Source organism: Carassius auratus, chromosome 17 (genome assembly GCF_003368295.1).
Source record: "Carassius auratus strain Wakin chromosome 17, ASM336829v1, whole genome shotgun sequence".
Lineage (NCBI taxonomy): Eukaryota > Metazoa > Chordata > Actinopteri > Cypriniformes > Cyprinidae > Carassius > Carassius auratus.
In genome coordinates, this window is record NC_039259.1 from 12,935,012 (window position 1) to 12,955,084 (window position 20,073).

A 20,073-nucleotide genomic window follows, 5' to 3' on the forward strand; every position below is an offset into this window, starting at 1 on the left:
AGAAGATGCTCTGGTGTTAATCTGTCGCCTTCTATCTCCATACCATCTCACCAAAGAATCCATGTACCTGCATCTCTCCCACTGCTTCGGAATTTTCTGTGTCAATAAACCTCTGCATTCCACTAACCCTCTGCAGTCAGTCCGTTTGTTACACAACTTTTCATGAACAGCCCACTGTGAATCACTATTGTTTTACATAGCAACATTATGTCACGGTGAAATTCACACTTAAATTAAATGAATTGGTGTAAAAGTGAACATTTGTGCTCTTGACCTTTTAATATGTAGTAAAGCAGTAGGTCATCCCTTAATGTTTAAATAACTGAAAACAAGGAATAAAAAAAATCATTTTACTGCATTTTATTCATATTGTTTCTTGATAAAATACACTTGGCTTACAAGTGCTGATTACAATTACTATATTACATTCACCTTTATTTTACATTAAAAAAAAAAAAACTGACTTTTAAAACATAAAATAACACGCACTGTGGAAGCCACTGTAAGTTCTGGAATACCAACATCTCAAATAATTTCAGGGTTCCACAGGGGAAAACATTGCCTCATTAATAAAAATTCCAAGTATTTTGTAAAATGTCACAGGCATATAAGGTTGGCGACTGAGGTGGTGGTAAGTCATGCTCCATGCTGCAACAGCTATATCAAAGGAAATTAAAGCAGTAAATAACCAACAACAGTCAAACGCTGCGGTTAACTTAACGCTGACAAATTAAAACATTTTCAAGAACTGGAAGTTTACCCAAACATCACTTGTTTTAGTTTTTTATTCAAATCAGATCTAAGGCCTGATATAAAGTACAATGGAGGTATCACAGTTATATTCTATGAGTCTCTTGTATGTTTAAATGCTGCATATGTGTACATATGTAAATGAAAGCGACAGTTTGACAAAAGTCAATGAAAGCCAGTTACACAGAAACAACCTCACACCCAAAGACATTCAGCACGACCCAACCACCACGCTAAATATTTTATTCATACAACACAAACACTATAACCTGATGGATTTTATTTTTTTTTCTGTAAAAAGCTTTCTTTCTTCTCTAACTTTCAGTAATCAATAAAGTGAGCTGCAAGTTTCACACAGATATTATTAGTCAATTAAAAATCCACTGTGAGGACACATCAATTCTTCGCAGGCAAAACTAGCCACACAAAAATATCAACAGATCACAGGGGCCCTGGTACGATAAAAATTGTGTAAAAAGTTTATGTACACCTTAGACACAGGTATACCAAAATGAGACAGCCAATAAAAAGATATAGTAAATACCCTGTTCCTTGAACATTTTGTAAATAGACTTTTTTTTATTAAAATATATTACTTAAAATATATTACTTTGCTTAACTAGACATTAAAACAAAATCTGATTATCTAGTCCCCATAAATCAACTTTGGTATATTACCAAGCAAATCCTATCTAAAATTCTTTTACATTTCTATTGCCTGGAAGGCAGATGATAAAGAAAAAAAAAACCTAATTCAAAGATGCAACAAGTTTTTTTTCTAACATACATAGAACTATTGGTATCAAAAATGTATCTGTGTAGCAGGACAGAAACTGAGCCACGACATTTAATGTTGAAACATGATTAAAATGATTCAAATGATGATGTGTTGGACAGTACTTCACAATTTAAAAACCTTGAGTTATCAGAGACAATCGGATATGTTTAGGCAAGATGCTTTGTAGAAATTTTTTTACATCTAAAAGAAAGTCAGTATTTACAATACTAAACAAAACAATAACAAAAATCTTCATTAAATCTCCCTTCTGAGTGTTTAACTTCATTGCTCATAATAGTTTTGCTGTTGATACTACATTATTTTCCTAACCCCAAAAACTGAGGGTACAGAGAGTATCTGCTATTCTAATTAGAGGCAATGTCGCTGGTGTGTCGTAAACGACTTAAATGATTCGACACAGGCTATTGAAATGATTAAGACCTGTTTTTGCTCCTGAGAGGGTACATTAGATTGTTTAAGAAGTGCTTTAATTCATACAAATCATTTTTCTTTTTTTAGAGCAAAGACATTTTTCTGAACATAAAAAGGGCAACCCTAATAAATCCTTTTTCATGATGAAAATTAGATGTAAGGGACTAATGCTCTTGATTTAATAAATATTGTAAATATACAAATTATTGCCATTATCAGTATAAACCTGTTATTACATTCTTCTCTCATTTAAAACCCACTGATCTAAGAGAAGCCTGTTAACATTTTTGACCAAACTCCCTTCTGTCCCATAAATAACTTTGAACAGTACCATATAAACCTAGTAACAAGGCAGGCTGATGTATTAGGTTTACATATTCACAGTAATTCTGCAGTAACTGGTATTTCAGTTGTGTGGTTCTTTGTTTGTGTCACAAAGGCTTAAACCAACCAACAAATAGCTTTACAGGAAATGCAAAGACTATATGTTGATATTATCGTTTCTAATCCAGCAAACTAGTGTGAATTATGTGTACAAGGTCCGCAATTTGAAGGGTGGAGGGGAATCATGATTTTTAACATCTACAAAAATAGTAGTATATTCATTTCAACTTCTAAAATGATATTACAAAAATAGAACAGAAATAGATCAAGGCTTAAATATTGCCACTATTCAATATTGAGTCTTGAGTCTAAAACAAGGTGCTCAATGAATGCGAGGAAGTATTACTCGGCATTGCACATTTTTCATACCTTATCTTTTAGCGTGTTATTTGTTTGTTCAGTAAAGTAAAACAAAGGGGCAAATTCACTAAACAGTTACGCGCTGCATTTCAGTGCAAAAAGCCACGGCGTCTTCATTAGCATCCACGATCCAGTTTAACCAGGCGCGTAAAGGGCTGAAATGCAAATGATGGAGAAAAGAATTGGTACATATCCAGACATACAGTGTAGTCGAGCACTTTAGGAATTTTATGGTGCCGATTCAAAGTCTGGATTGCATTAGTGCAGCCAAACCGAACAGCCCAGTAAAGCATGCCAGATAAAGGTAGTCTGCTGCATTCACCTAACTAAGTACTCAGAACTGAATTGCTGGTCATGTTACCTGATTTGCATATAACTCCTGTATATATCATCCACTAAAACAAAGCAGAAGGTACGTGCAATTAAACAGCACTATTAGCGACGCAGTTCATTCTTAGTGAATTCCCCCAATACAGCACAACAGCTTGCCTCTCAAATGACAACGGATACATGAACACTGCTGTACTGTAGTAACATTTCTGTTACCCCTCACTGCAGTGATTGCAGTTTATCCTACAAGTTGCAGGTTATCCTCATGACAATTATCGCACCACCAAACATGACACACACAGTTTGGATGGACCAATGCAGTCATCATGACAGAAAGCACCACATCCCTTGCACATAATCATGGCCTTCAGCCGGCAGTAGCACTTTGACTGAACGTCCTCCATCGCAGAGGTTTCTATGTAGGCTTGTTCAGGTGAGGTCTCACCCTGACTGTCCTGATCCAGTAGGTGACCGGCAGGTATGGCAGTGACAGTGACGGAAAAAGACATCATACCTCCAGCAGCCGTCTCACCATCACCACTGCAGGACACAGTGGGAGAAGTTGGAGTGTCAGCCATACTGTGGTTCAGCGTGTGAGGGACAGACATACTGATAGTGCCACCATACTGAGGTCCATTATGGGCTTTCTGAGACAAGAACATGCGTTGGTGACAGTCACCTAACTGATATGGCTCTGTTTTACCCGGTATACTGCTGCACATATCAAGCTGTGCTCTTGAGCATGTTTCTTTGGTTCTAATAGAAGTGCTGCCTTCGTCTTTGCTGGACAAACAACTCAGGGACGGAGATTCAGACTTTATATCAGAGCAGGGTTGTGGTGGCAAACCATCATCTGGTTTATTTATGAGACATCCCTGCTGTTCCACTTTGACCATTGGGAAATTCGGGTTAAGGGTTAGTGATTTCGTATTCACTTTCACACTCTCCTCTGCTTCGATTTTCTCTTTCTTCAGGTTGGCGAGAGCAGAGCCTCTATTACTACTTAGATGGGGCCGTTTGCTGCTCTCGGATCCTCTACCATATGTGGACACGTTGAGGAGGTAGTGTCCAGTCATAGCTGGCTTGGATACCCTTTTCCGTCCAAAGATGCCTAGATAGATATTCTGGTCATGGCTACCCTCATGGTGACCTAACTGACAGGACTGAAATTGGGAGTTGGAGCTGGTGTTCTTCTGCTCGCATTTGTGCCCTAGTGGATGGAGCATCTGGTCCTGAGTACCAACTTTTACCAACTTGTCCACACTTCCAAATTGCATGCCAAGAGGAACTTGGTTCCCAAGTTGGTTGGATTCTTCTTGGTTTGTTGAGCTATCTTTTTTCAACCCAGCAGTGGTAGCACCAAGATTCCCTTTATCTCTGGAAGAAATGGCCACAGATTGAACCTCCATTTTGGCTAGTGGCTTTGGGAGGATCTTTTCTAAGGGAACCTCTTTACCTTGAAGAAGCTGGGTGACCAGAGGATTATTTGCTGGGATTGAAGAGCTAGGCTTGGTGACTGACACTGCTAAAAAAGGTGTTTGCTGTGGTCTCTGGTTTTGTGCAATTGTGTTCAGAACAGTCACGTTTCCTGCCTGACATGAAGGTGCTAGAGACCCCGCAGGACTGAGGAGGTTATGCTGATCCTTGCTCGTTGGGTTCAGCGTACACCCAGTGGTTTGCAACCCCATCGAAGAGCAATTATCTTTTAAAAAACCCTGGCTTACACTGAAGGCTTGTGCAAGACCAGGGTCTGCGTGTCCAGTGGAACCTGAGGAAGGAGAGGTTTGTGAGAGAGTCACTGTGCCTTCAGGAGCTGGAGATCCAGAGCTTAGCTTTATAGGTGAAACAGATTGACTTCTGCTGCTTGCTGGTGAAAAATCTTCTAACATGGACCGAGCTGGAGAGGGTGTTGAGGTACCTCCAACTGACCCAGTTCCCACTGAGGAAGACGACCCGGCTGCTGCTGCTGCTGCAGCACGCTGTGCACGTGCTAACTGGGCTTTTGCCTTGATGTCAGCTAAAGTGCGTGCACCGGTGCAACCAGGTCGAATGCTAGGGGGTGTCAACGGAATGGGAACCGGAGTTCTTGGAGATACCTGCTCAGTAGATGCAGGGGCAGAGGAAATTCTTGACACTGGGATCTGCAAAGAAAGAGTTTGAGTGTTACTAAAAGAGTAAAAATTACAATTAGTGTGGCATTTAATGTCAAAAAATGAATAAAGTACAGAAAAAAAATTATTATTAGATTTTCTACAGTTCTTTGTACAGACAATTTCCCTACACTCTTAAAAATAAGATGCTTAAAAGGTTCTTCAAAGCGATGCCATAGAAGAGCCATTTCTAGTTCCACAAAGAACCATTCAGTCAAAGGTTCTTTAAAGACCCATCTCTTTCTTACCTTTTTATAATCTTCTTTCACCACAAATAACATTTTTGAAACAGAAAGGTTCTTCAGATGTTAAAAGTTCTTTATGGAACCATTTAGACAAAAAAGTTGTTCAGTGGCATCATGAAGCACCTTTATTTTTAAGAGTGTACTACAATATTAGGGTGCTTTGAGTGGTTGCCTGGTCATTGCTAGCATGCCTAGGTGATTGCTAGAGTATTCTAGTTGTATACAAGTCTGATTGCTTAGAAAAGTGAAAGAAAATCCTCTCCTCAATAACTCACACAATACAACTGCCACACCTACATCAATCAAATAGATACTGCAGAACAAACGACAAACAACATCATGTCTACACTGGGTGTGACCATTGCTAACAGATTAAAGGTGTCTACATAGGAAACATCAAAGCAAACGTTCCAAATCCAATTACATTTATATAAAAAGAGCACAAATGATTCTAATGGGTTCTAATGAATCTCATTCCACTCATCTGGCATAGACAGGGTGTGCAACAGTGCTTAATATTTAAAGGTATAGTATATCCTCCCAATTCCATAAGAACTTCATTCAGAACACAAATTAAGATGAAATCCAAGAGCTTTATGACCCTGAATAGAAAGCAACGCTACTGACAAGTTCAAGGCCCAGAAGGGTAGCAAGAACAATGTTAAAAAAATCTATGTGACGTTCTACATCAGAACACATGCTCCTGTGTCAGCAGCACCACACACGTGTCATGGTACTCTCATGAATGTGCAGCGAAGACTGACACGGAAGACAAGAAATTGTTGGATAAGCCATTATTTTTGCTTTCTTTGCACACAAAAAATATTCTTGTAGCTTAAGGTTGAACCACTGATGTCACGTGGACTATTTTAACAATATCCTTAATACATTTCTGAGCCTTAAATGTAGAAGCCACTCACTAGTTTCATCAAAAAGATTTAAATTTCTGTTCTGAAGATGAACAAAGGTCTTGAAGGTTTGAAACAACATAAGGGTGAGTAGTTAATAGCAGAATTTCCCTATCCATTTAAGGCTAGGGGTTTGTTCAAATGAAACCTAAAACTTACTTTGAGAGGAGGTACTCTTTGTTGTACTTTTTCTTTAGTTGTCACTGTGGATGACGCTTCTGATGAAGTGACACGGGGCTTCTTCTCTGTTCTGTGCTCTGTATCCTGTTCATCACAGACTTTTCTTTTCAGAGCCTCAGAAGTGGCAGCAGTTACTGGAGATCCAGCCTTAGTCCTTTCCATTACGGTTTGTCCAGCCTCACAAACAGGACTTTCATCTTTAGGGGTGTGCGTCTCACTTCCTTTCAAACAGGTGACCACTGCTTCCAAAGGAGATGCTGGGGTCTTACATGTGATCTCATTTTCCAGTGCTTTTTCACTGTCAGGTTTGGGTTCCCCTGCTTTTTGAACAGAGGACTCCGGAATCAGTTCTTCCTGTGCATCCTTTCTCGTGTCTAAGGATAAAGGTGATTGCTCTGGAGCAGGAGGTTTGACCGGCTCTTCAGTCGAGACATGTGTTACTGTTGATTTCACATCTCTGGATCTCAACTCCATGTGGATGACCTCTGTCACTGGGTTTACCCTCTGAGACTCTTTGACAGTCGCTGGCTTTTCTGATAAGACCGTGCTTTTAGCTGGTTCAGGAACACTCCTAACCTCTGTAAGCTCTCTGGATTCCTCTATACTCAGTCCAGATCTGAAATTAAAATCAAGAAAGACAGAATATGAGGAAAAAGGACATCAAAAACAAAACATCACCTATGATACAATAATCTTGTCACCCACTGACCAATTTTCTATCAATTTTCAGGCTTCAGGGCATGCAATCCTGCTCCTGGAGGGCCACATTATGCTACAATTTAGCCCTAATTAAGCAAACCTAAACCAGCTAATCAGTGTCTTCAGGATCACTAGAAACTTAAATGTGTTGGAGCTAAACTCTGCAAAAAAAAAGTGGCCCTCCAGAATAAGACACCCTTGAACTAGACCATACTTTCTGATTCTCTTTTACAGTATTTCCATGAGTCTTGGTGGCTGACTTACTGTTCACCATAGTAGCTCTCAAAGAAATGCTCCTTCCAAAGCTCCACTTTCTTTTCCTTCTCGATTTCTTGCCGCATTCTCAGTCTCAGCTCTGGTGTGAACTCACCTGAGAGTACAGCCTTGCATAAGTCACACAAATACTGAAGATTCATTTATATATAGCACACTAAGTAACTTTTTTCCACTGCAAAATGTTTACTCGTTAAGAATTTTACTTTTTATATATATATAAAGAAATCAATTAATTTTTTTAAAATTAGGTCAATTCAAATTACTCTTGCAATAGAAAAATCTGTATTTTTCTACAGGACATTGCTTCCTCATGGTGGCTACCACACTGAGATCACATGACCTGCCAAATACTACTCATTTTATTTCTGTAGCCCCTGTATTATTGGACACTTTCGGCTGCAGAATAAACTGGATGACAAGTACATCTCCACATACAGTGGGGAATTTTTATATACTTTTTTCAGTATATTTGCCTTTGTTATGTTGCATGAACACTTGACATTTTCATCTACATTTCAATAACCAATGCTGTTCAACAGGGACGTGCACAGACATTTTGAGGGGCAGGGGCTCAAGTGAAATAAAGGGCACTTCTCATAATTACGTTTTTTCTTTTCTTTCTTTTTTAAACAATAAAGTATGTATATTAAAGCAACACTGACCTCCTTTTTAAAAAATAATAAAAAAAGTTAATTAATTTTATCTTCCTCAAACTCTAATTTTCAAAAGATGTCTACAAAATAATCAGTTCACACAGAAACCATGGTCTCCTTAGTATTCACTAGGTTTATAGAGCAGCAAAGGAAACCATCCCACAATGTGCATGTTTTGAAAACATTTTCTATGCTACTAGTTTCAAGTATATATTTAGAATAACCAAAATAACTGCATCAAGCAGAGGGGTGTGTTTTACTAATAATTTGTTTATTTTTTTGCACAAGGCACTACATCATTTTAATTATTTTGGTGTTATCAGAACACATAACACTTTTAAATCAACACAAATATTCACTCTAAACTGAAGAGGAATGTTGCTGCTATTTTGTTAACTTTGCATTATGCTGCCTACCTGGCCCTGCACTGCAAGCATGATTAAAATTAATTGTTTAAATACTTTTTGTTTCACAAGCAAAATAACTTTTTAGCTTCACACAACTAAGCATCCGAATACTGAATTGCCTTAATGTTTTAATCAAATACATTAATATTATTATTGCTATGCATGTACACATACACAATAACTGATGGTGACTGACAAGGACTTAGTTTCACATTTGAGGGAGGACTGTATCATCACCATCATCAAATAAAACCTTCAAAATCCACATTTAGATGGGAGTTTGTTTTAAACCACACTCAAAAAATATTCTGTGGCTTAGTAAATATTTAACTTAATTAACTTAATAAATTCTCTGAAAATCTTACTTGATTGTTTGAATTAAACTTACCAAAATAATTTAGTAAAATTTAAATAAAATTAAATAAAAGCCAATGTCATGTATGTATTTGTGGTTGTATGGAATACTATTTTATAAAGGTTTAGAGGAAATTAAAAAAAAGTTCATAAATAAAAAGTTAATTTATAAATATAGTTATTTTTAATGTTTAATGTTAACTTATTTCTACTCAGTTTTATTTATTAATGTACAGATGCAGTTACTCAGATTTACTACATTTTTTAGAGTGTAGCCTATCCTCCATCTGTTTGCATCTGAAGATTTCTTCTAGATTCACCAATTTAGATTTCTAAATTTCAGGGGGAAAGACTCTTGATGTAAGTCATTAACTAACTGGGGACGTTCTTATTTTATTAACTTATTTTATTACATGGCTTGGTTGATCTCCAATGTAGAATGCGGTCTGTTATTTCTTGATAACAGAGCGCTGTGCGGAGTATAACAGACCGTTGCCATGAAAAACAGAGCGTTGCTATGGACTCACAGGATTCTAACCGTAGAGACGGAGTGTACTATTTTCTTTAGCGGAAGCAATACAATCGGGTTTAAATCAATAAACTCCCTTTTAATATTTTGTGTCAAATTATTTATTTATTTGGTAGGTAGCCATGTAAAAAGCAGGAGGATAATGTATAGGGATTATCCCTTACACAGCTCTAGTCTAGTAGCTCATGAGGCATGCATGCTAGCTAAACACAGGTTAACTAAGTTATATTCGCCTTTGGCTAATCAGCAGTAAATTCGAGCATTATTCGAGGCACTGGTATTTTAATCTTTTGTTCATCACCAGCTCCACTCACCTCAGCACAAGCCAAGAAAAACACTTCTGGGAGGGGCTGCTGCTGCCTGCAGGTGTGTGTCTGTGTATCTGATGTGCGCCGTTGCGGGCAAAGGGGGAAGGGAGGGGGCAGGGGGTTTTGTGGTCAATGAGCGCTTCAGAACTCCTGACCTGATATTTAGATATACTATTCTTCAATAAATATATTTGTTGGACAGGGAAGCTGTGCTCAAACAGGAATATATATATATATAAAAAAAGCACCCCAGAAAAAAGGGCACTTTCTCTCCAGGAATAAAAAGGGCAGGTGCTCAAGCCCCCTTTGATGTCTATGTGTGCACGTGCCTGCTGTTCAAGAGCAATGCCAGCAAAGCAAAATTAGGTTGTGCACATTTAAGCTTTTAACTAATTTTAAATCACTGAGGACAACAACTGACCCTCTGACAATCTCTCCTTCCAAGATTGTGCTGCTGATGTGAAGAACTCATTGTTCAAGGCAGAGCTGGTCACCTTCAGTGCACCATCCACACTAGCCTGCAAAGTATTACCAATGACAATCAGAGATTCATGATTCACAAAATAATACTGTATGTTCAACACTGCAGGGTCCTTTTGTGTTCTGCTACCTGCTGGTCAACCTCTGGCAGCATCTTAAGGAGCTTCTGTTGACACTCTGTAGGCAACACTGAGAAAGTGTGCTTGTTGATGAGCGCTCGCAGGTTGGTGTTGACAAGGATGGAATCTGGTGTCTCAACATCTATCTCACACTTGGTACGCTTCAGTTGTCCTGAAAATCCAAGGCGGGGGATCAGTTACGGCATTTTATGTGCTGACACAAATGACCGTGATCTGTGACGATACTCACTGGCACCGAGCCTACTGGTGCGCTGAGACACCTTCCTGGCCCCAGTCGCGTGGCACACATCTGCTTTGATGGAGGAGGACGAGCTGGAGGTAGAGTTGTGTGGACTGGCAGGACAGCGCTCGGTCTGTTTCAGCTCCCAAGCTAGAGCAAACGGAGACATTCGGTTTAATATGCATTTTGCATTTATATACGTGTTCAAAAATGACATTGGACACAACTAAGGAGCAGGCTTTAATTTGATTCAATCTGACATACTGTATGTATGTACAGGATTTGGAGATGTATGTATGTATGTATGTATGTATGTATGTATGTATGTACAGGATTTGGAGATGTATGTATGCATGTATGTATGTACAGGATTTGGAGGAGTCATGAGTCATGTCTTTGACAGTCTTGAGGAGCAGTCGTGGGCTGGAGGTATTGGGGATTCCACATTGCCGCCGTTGATTCCTCTGCTGCTGCTGTTTCAGTGCCTATGAATGAAGTATGACAAAGAATGTCTATAAACCCACAGCTTAAATAACATAGGTTACTGCTGTGCAGCAAACAGAGAACACAGGGGGTCTCAACTGCAAGGTTTAAACAGTGGTTCATATCACAGCAGGTCAGATCTTAATATACCAAGGTAGATATATCCATGTGCTATCAGTAATGCTTCAAGGGAGGGTTCACCCAAAAATGAAACCCAAATTAAGATATTTTTGATGAAATCCGAGAGCTTTCTGACCCTCCATAGACGGCAACAAAACTGACACACATCATGGCTCAGAAAGGTGGCGAGGACATCCTTAAAATAGTCCATGTGAAAACTGGAATTTAATGGGGTTATGAGAATACTTTTTGTGCCCAAAGAAAATAAAAATAACGACTTAATTCAACAATCTTCGACACACATTCACAACAGTATCACGATGGACTACCTATATGATCTTTCTGGGCCTTGAACACGGCAGTCCCTTAATTTGTGTTTCCAAAGATGAACAAAGGTCTTATGGGTCTGGAATGACATTAGGGTTTTTGGCAGTAATTAATGACTGAATTTTCTTTTTGGGTGAACTATCCCTTGAAGCATAACTGATGCCACATGAATATATCTATAGTGGTATATTAAATTAGTTATTTAGTAATTATTATTTATAACCCAATAAATAAGCAGGACTAATAAGTGTAGGTGGCAGTACCTGTTTGAGGGCCTTCTTGCTGTGTTTCTGTGATGGGGATATGAGTTTGCTGTTGGAGACTGACGGAGATGAACAGCGAGACTGTGGGGAGGACGGCTGAGATTGCAGTTTTGCTGGCACTGAGAATGGTAGGAAAGCAATTCATTAGTTGCAACACCACAAACACAGTTATACTCGCACACAAATGAAACGGCATATTCATAATTAGACTCCATGACAATTCAAGGACATTTTAAAACAGATAAACAATTAGTTTGCAAATACCATATACATGATTAGTGCAGTCTATATTCTGAAATATTATTTCTTAGTGTGTTTTTATTATATAAAAAAAAAAAAGTTTTTAGTTTGCACTTGGAAATTATGTTGCTATTATATTGTTCCATAATAACCATAAATTCATAAATATGCTTTTTAACTGTCCTTTTTGACGTATTTAAATCTGCAGAATTCAAAACAAATGTTTGAGTCTGGAAGACATAAATACACATTTATATATTTAGCAAATGTTATATGTAGTGGCAACACAACTAAAAACAATCATGTACTGAGATCAGAATCTAAGCCATAAACATGAAAATATAAATAATAGTAAATATAAATTCAGTCACCCAAGCACATTTTTAAACGATTGGTGTTTTTAAAAAGACAAACACTTAATAAGACTAGCTTCCATAAATAGCATGCTGCTAAAGCAATTATTATTTCCTGGTTTCTCAATCCACTGTTTCAAAGTTTCACCAGGATATTTAGATGAAAGACTTACTTACAGTACTTGGTTCTGCATGAATTCACTCTGTTAGAGTGCATTATTCTCAAATAATTTGTTTCTGCAAGATGAACGGAGGTAAAACCTACATTAGTTCAGTTAGCTTCGTACTACTCTCTCATATATATATAAATGAGGAAGTGGTATCATAAAAAAAAAGGAGAATTTCCTGTTTAAAGGGTGTTTTGCATTCAAATAATACTTTGTCTTGAACTGGGCAAACCTAAACTTCAATGTGAGGTAATTTATACATATCAGCGTATGAGTTTCACATTCATGGTTCAGAATGTAATCTACAGGTGCATCTCAATAAATTAGAATGTCGTGGAAAAGTTCATTTCATTTATTTCAGTAATTCAACTCAAATTGTGGAAATCGATGTGTTTCAGAAAGGCGGGGCATAGAGGAAAAACAATAATGTGCCGTATGTGGAAAAGAACGTGTTTTTTCAACTTTAAACCACATAAACACATTTAATACAAACAAGTTCATACACTAAATAATGTTCTTTTTAGCAGCATCATATGACCCCTTTAAGATTCACAAAATAAGCAAGGACACATTTTTATTCTGTAAACACATGTATAATGTTACAAAAGATCCTTATTCTGTGTAGCAAGTTATTTCAAAACAATATAATGCATAATGCATGAGTATAATGCATTTAAGTAAGAAATTATCTGTTAAATGTTAAAACCCAGTTTAATATACAGACATGAGCTGTTTGTATGTTAGTTCCCCCCAGTAGCACTTTGGTGATATCATTGCTCCGATGCAGTGGTTCTAGACAGGTGCAGTGTTCAGGAAAGCTGTTAGAAAATTACTGAATTCTGCAGTTCTATTTGGTGACACTAGGGATGCAAACATTGCACACTCCAGCTCTAATTATGGCTATACAATATATAAATTCATAAAATGTGTTACCTCTCCTCTTCCACCTTCCTCTGCGTCCATCTTTGCTGTAGGTAGTGGTGCTATTATTTTCTGTGCATCGGGTGTCAGACATGCTATCACTGCTGTCCTCTGAAGCATCTTCTGACAGTTCCTTCACCACGTCTCCAATGTCCTTCTGCTCACATACAAACACAAACCATAAGCCTCACATTCCCAACACTAATATCCATTAAAACAGCTCATTTTAATCTAATCAAACAGTTCATGTTAATTAACACATTTATAGATCATTGGATGAATTGGGGCCTGTTACGTGTACATTAATTGAGCATTAATTATAATAGTGGTATGGTAAATATTCATGTCAGTCAGCAGAACTGTATGAAGAAACCAACGCAATAGAAACCCCACATTTATATTTACTTTTCATTCAATGCAGACATGTTAGCAGCAGTATATAGTGAACTAATGTGTGTTCACTTTTTCAGCGGCGTTGGTTCTGGAAGCATTTTTTCCACTCATTTTTGCCGTTAGGATTTTGAAAAATGCTCTGTTGAAGCGTTGTAAGCCATAAAACAAGCAAACCAGCTATGAGGTGAACCACAGCACTACAAACTTTTATTTGAAGCAAAAAAAATAAAAAAATAAAATAAAATTTTGTACCTAACATTTTTAGTGAAGAAAAAAAAACTACAATCCCAAGAAATATTAAAGATGACATAACTAAATTAAAAACAATGGTGAAAACAATATATTAGATTTTTTGTTATATACATAAATACACACACACACACACACTCATACAGCATATATTTTTTTAATATTACATCTATATTTAAATTATATATACATTTATTTAAAATACAAATATATATATTTTTTAAATATATTCATGCATATCTTTTTTGGCATAGTTTGCTCACTGCGACTGTGATTGGATGAATTTTCTGCACAGCATTGTGGGTAATGTAGTTTTTTTTTACAACAAATAATGCTGTTAAACATGACTATTTTAAACACAAGTTGAAATAATGTGAATAGATGGCTTTAACAAAAGCAAATACAGTAATAATCTTAGAGCTCATACAGCTCTGTCTTTAAAGGTTTACAATTTATTGTTAAAATCACTTTCCTTATGCTGCACTACGTGTATCTTCTGAAAATCAGATCTGATTATAGTGATGCTAACACCATGTTGAGCTACGGGAATTGTGTTCATGTAAAAAACATTTATTTTGTGAGAGTTGCTGTGAGATTCAGGTTATGGTTAAGTATGTTTACCTTCAGTGTATAGACTCCCATTCTGCCGGGGACCTTGTAGAAGATCCCTTCCTCTCCACGTGAGTTTGTATGGAGCATGGCATTGAGACAGGCAAGAGGCGACGTTCCACTGGAATAAAACAACAACATCTGATTAAAACAATCACTATCTTCACACAAATGAAAAGCTGCAACAAAGATCACAGTCCAGTGGTTGGTTTCCAGATATTTGTGTATGTCAAATTAAATGTATATAAAGTAAAATTATTGTATTAAAAAATACTGAAAACATGCAACATTACGTCTGAATATGGATAAAAAAAATGACTAAAGAATGTCTGGCTTAATTCTTGGCATAAACATATTAAAAATGTTATTTGCTGTGTGTCTTCCATTTCTAACTGTGAAGCACAATGCAAAATATATAAACGCAGATAATTATACTATAGTGCAAACTACTACAAACATTTCTATATAATATTCTAATATACATCCTATACTACTGACCGAGGAGAAATTGTCAAGAGACATAATATACACAGACATTAAAATTCAGTACTTTAAGACACTCTTTCAAACAAAATATAAAGTAAATTTAAAGCCAAAAATAAATAAATGGTTCAAGTAAATTGTGGTTTGTATTTAAAAGGAAGCTCTGTTTTTTTGTATAATTTATATACTATTATAGTTGTTTTAATAATATTTAAAAATATATATTTTGAACTAGCTATTTAATTTTATATTACAAGTTTTCATTTTAATTTAAGTTATTCTGTTCTGTGCTTGTCATTTTATTAGTGTGTTTTTTTTTTACTATTTAGTTTAAATATGTTTTTATTTTTATTCAGTTTTGGTTTAGTTTAGTTTAGACAGTTCAGTTTTAGTTTTTTTTTTACTTGCAGTTAGTGATTTAGTGATTGAACTTATTTTAGTTCATCGTTGAAACAACAAAATTTAATTTTCAGTTTTTCATCCGAATTTATATTTTATCTTATTTTGTGTCAACTTTATTTCAAAAGAACAAAAGTGACTTATATTTTATAAACTGCATGTTGTACTATTTGTCTTCTCAAGAAAACTACTGATTAGTTTTAGTCTACAGTATTTAAAAATAAAAATAAAGAATCGGAACAATAATAAAACAGGCTTTTTAAGGAGGTTAAATGTATTTAGTATAGCTATTATGTAGCATCTTCAACAGAGCAAATCTGGCAGAAGCATAACAAGCCACTAGCCATTTGAGAGGACAAGCACTATGGTCAAAGCCACGGCCGTTAGGTCCTCGCTCTTGGGACTCCCTTTGCATGCTGTGTAAACTGGAGACATGTTAATAACATGCATAGGGCTTGGCTAATGGATTTAAGTTAGTTGGAGAGCAGGATGTACTACTGTATAATCTTACCTTCTGGAAGACAACAGAGAAATTACATTAAAAAAGATATGTAAAAGATGTAAAAGAGATAAATTAGATATGTTGCCACATAAAGAAAAATACAATAAATAAAATAAGAAATGTATATGATGTGGTACAGTACAGGGGCAACAATCTGTAGTAAAGTGTGCATGATAAAGAAGTTGCTATTTTAATAGTAAAAAATAAATACAACCTCAAAATAAAATGACCTCACCTTATCTCCTTCAGCCTTTCTCTCTGAATCACTTGCAGGATCTCTTTATGACTCATCGGTGTGTTTGGGTACTTCTCAAGCACCTGTGAACAAGTGAACATTTCAGCAGTGACTCACAGCGACTCAGCCGCAGAGAAAGAATGAATTCGATCTGATGGTCAGTTAAAAAAAAAAAAAAGGAGGTTTGGTTAATCATTAGTTACCCTCACCGAAGCAGACAACTGACCTACTTCTGATTGGGTGAGAGAAACATGTAAGTTTGGGTGTGAGAGTTACATTCAAAAAGTGGTCATGTTTCGAGAGTTAGGGAAATGCACACAGACTCCAAGTGATCTGTAGCTTTTAACCACACAGCTGCTGGACGGAGGCCCAAGAGCTGCTTCACCCCTGCTGTGTCACACCAATGATGTGATCTCACATCCAGCATTCATTTCAGTCAGGAAAGGAAATGTATTCCTCCATGCATTTGCTTACATGAAACCCAGGTTCTTAGACACAAGGCACATACAATGGCATACAATGTATCTGAAAACCTGTGATACTTTATAACTATTGATGTAGTAATACTATAGATCTTTCTTTTTTTTCAATTCAATATTAGATCAAGTTTTAGTAATTTTGTTGTGTTTTGTAATTTAAGTTTAAGCTTTTTTTTCATTAATGCATTTTAATAGGGTTTGAGATGCTAAGACACTATTTAATGCTAAGACACACATGCATTTTAGGGGTCCATTTAAAGATTCCACTTATCTTTTGTGGCCATTGTATGGAGTTTTACAGTAAAGAAAGAGCAGATATTAAGGCAAAACGCTACCATGGTACCCCTACACATCTGTATACTATACTATCCCCCATAAGCCTCTTTTGTATACTATAGATCAGTCTGAATGGGAAAATGCCCACCAGTGACAGCTATTAGTCTGTGTGCTTTATTTTTTACTAATAATGGAAGATCTGACTCATTTCATCAGAGGAGTTCATTTGATCAATTCCTTAAAAAATTGTTAAAAACAAAAGTGTCACAGGTTCTTTATGTAGTAAAACTTTTGTGGGTTCATAAAGTTTTTTTGGTTTAGTTTTTTCGACTGGAGCCATGATGAAATGGAAGTAGCAACAGATCTTTTGTCCTTTATTGTGATTGTTGTAAATAAACACTACACACCTGCACACATACCTGTAAACTGAACACACATGACGCATTTGAATGACGTTACCATTTTAATAAATTTGCATTTTGGAGTTTAGACTGAGATGATAAGAATACCCTTTTTAAAAAACGGTTTGATTTTTCAGGCCCCCAATCTGATATTGCTGTGTGAATGAACAGTCAAAACTGTTCATAAAAGTTTTTTAAATTTTTAGTTGAAAACAATGTTGTGTAAAAGCCCCTAAATGATTGGACACGTCCTGCATACGTCACCAAAGAGAAGAGTGTTGTATCTAAATCGAGTTGGTTGGTACTCCGTTACAATGTATATTTATTTATTGATTTATTCATTAATTAAACAACAGTGTGTTATTACATTTTGATTGCACAAAGTCCAAATGTAACATATGCACGTATAAACGGTTCACAATAATGAATTAATAAAACAGACATGGATCATTTTCACTTCATGTCGAATTTAAGTTTTATTAATATAAACTTTCTTTAATTAGGAACCAGACACGTGTGTGAGCTAATCACTTTTAGAGTTAGGCGCGTCCAAAAAAAATCGTTTGATTCAGAACAATTCGTAAACAAACGGTTAAGTCAGATTCGTGGTAAACCGATTCATTAAAAGATCCGATTGAAGACTGGTTCACAATTCGGACTTCGCCAAACAGGTGCATAATCAGAAGCTGTAAACAAACGATGAACTTGTTTACTTTGAAGACACACACTGTTTCAGTGGCAGTGTATCAACTTCGTATTTCGCATATTACGGCCTGGGACTAACGTTATATTCAACAGCAATGCGGAAAGTTCCGCTAATTTAAGATATCATTCAAAAACATGGGCGCACAAAAGTAAACAAGCTGCGTTTGACAAGCTCGCGGTGTCTAACGTTACTGACACAACATACTCGAGCAAACTATGATTATGGTCTTTTATAGCGGTAAACACAGACGAATTCAAAAGCACAATAATATTGCTGTGTCCTCGAGAGGTTAATGGCAGAGCTAGGTTGTTTCTGCGGGTTTAGGTGAGCTAAGCTAACTGGCTAACCAGCGAAGTGTCACTAGTCTGAATGTGAATAAGCGCGCTAAGCTGCCTCGCGCGAGCTAGCAACTGACACGAACGTCATGTTACAGACGCTTCCCAAAATCACTCCCCGGATCAAAAGTTCCCAAATGGTACGTTATTTTGAAGGAAACCACTTTATACATGCATTATGTCACGCTTAGGCAGTTTATGGATCTAAATGCACTTTATCAACACCGACCGAGACCAGGCCCCGAGATGCAAACGCAATACGTCGCCTACACCAGCGGGTCATGAACTCATAAACACAGTTGTACAAGTGGAAGGCTGGAAGCACAAGGCGAAAACAAGCTAAACAAACGCTCAAGAAGTCTTCGGTTTTACCGTTTTGGCGGCCTCTGCCCATGTCCTCCCCTTTTTCTTCTTCTGTCTGTCCCTCATGTCTGCGGTCGGTCGCGCAAAATCGACCTGAGTGCTGTAGAAAGTGTTGATGTTGCTTTAGTTACCGTGCAAGACCTGCCATATCTGCCATACTGGGCTTTTACTGTAAGAGACTAATCACGTGACCCTCTGGGAAACGTCATCTTACTGTACGATGACAGTTTAGGGGAAAGCACCTACTTGAGGCTTGTCTGTCTCTTTCCATTGTTTTCATTGTATAAACGTTTCAAACTCAAACCAGATACAATCGCTTAGTCGTAGTTTCAATTTACAGTGTTTATTCCGGTCAAACGACAAGCGATGCATGGAACAGCTGCTATTTACAGTCTTGGACTTTCACAAGTTAGATTACAGTGGTCAATAGATGACTAATATATGACATTTTATATGCTATGTATTTACTTTTCGGTGCATTTATGTAATTACACTAAATAACAAAATCCAAGTGGCATATTTTTATAAAAAAAAAAAAAACAAAAAAAAAAATGAAAGCATATGTTTCAAGTAAAAATTTCACCAAACTAGTTTCTGGAGTTTTGAATTCTATTAAAAAACATTAACTGTTTGGGCACATTCTAGTCACACTTAAGGGAACATGAACACGTTTAAAGTCAAAGATGCACTCAAGCATTCAAAAGTGCTCTTTTGCAAGCTAAAACAATGATTTGATTTATAGCACTTTTGTATAGCATTTATGTCTTCAAACATACTGAGAGATATTAAGACTCATAAGAATATTCATATTAGTCTTTAAAAATATTCTACATAATGCAACCCCCCCTCCCCCCATGTTAACACCACATGACCAGCCATTACTCAAAGTGGGATGTTTAGTTCATAAAATAGTTTGGTTATTAGATGAATTATGTTTAGTAAATTTAAAATTAATTAATACAGTCACAACATTTGATAGGCTACAGCTATCCACTGTAATTATGAGAGTGATATATTTTATCCTCTTTGCTGTAGCCTACACTCCAACAAAAAAAAAATAAAAAAAAATATTTGATTCAATTTGACACAATTTGATTCAGGTGATTCAAAATTTATATTTTTAGTTGGCTTAGATCTAATTCATTTACTCTAGTATGTTTAAATCAATCTTATTTTATCAAACTTA

General features: G+C 36.6%; 1 protein-coding gene across 3 annotated transcripts; it reads right to left on the reverse strand.

Moving 5' to 3' along the window:
• Window positions 1-767: 767 nt before the first annotated feature.
• asxl2 (ASXL transcriptional regulator 2) lies at window positions 768-19,183 on the reverse strand. 3 transcript variants are annotated; one of them, XM_026285893.1, is made up of 13 exons: window positions 18,897-19,183; window positions 16,328-16,410; window positions 16,102-16,104; window positions 14,721-14,829; window positions 13,470-13,614; window positions 11,777-11,895; window positions 10,951-11,068; window positions 10,593-10,733; window positions 10,354-10,514; window positions 10,165-10,261; window positions 7,481-7,586; window positions 6,497-7,133; window positions 768-5,175 (listed from the first exon to the last, which is right to left on the reverse strand). In XM_026285893.1, exons 1-13 carry the CDS (start codon window positions 18,951-18,953, stop codon window positions 3,307-3,309), a joined length of 3,645 nt encoding a protein of 1,214 aa, XP_026141678.1. In that variant the 5' UTR covers window positions 18,954-19,183; the 3' UTR covers window positions 768-3,306. The 3 variants fall into 3 exon arrangements, with proteins under 3 accessions (XP_026141678.1, XP_026141679.1, XP_026141680.1); XM_026285894.1 differs by lacking the exon at window positions 16,102-16,104 and having other exon boundaries at window positions 18,897-19,180; XM_026285895.1 differs by lacking the exons at window positions 13,470-13,614; window positions 14,721-14,829; window positions 16,102-16,104; window positions 16,328-16,410; window positions 18,897-19,183 and adding an exon at window positions 12,547-13,438.
• Between the last annotated feature and the right edge of the window lie 890 nt (window positions 19,184-20,073).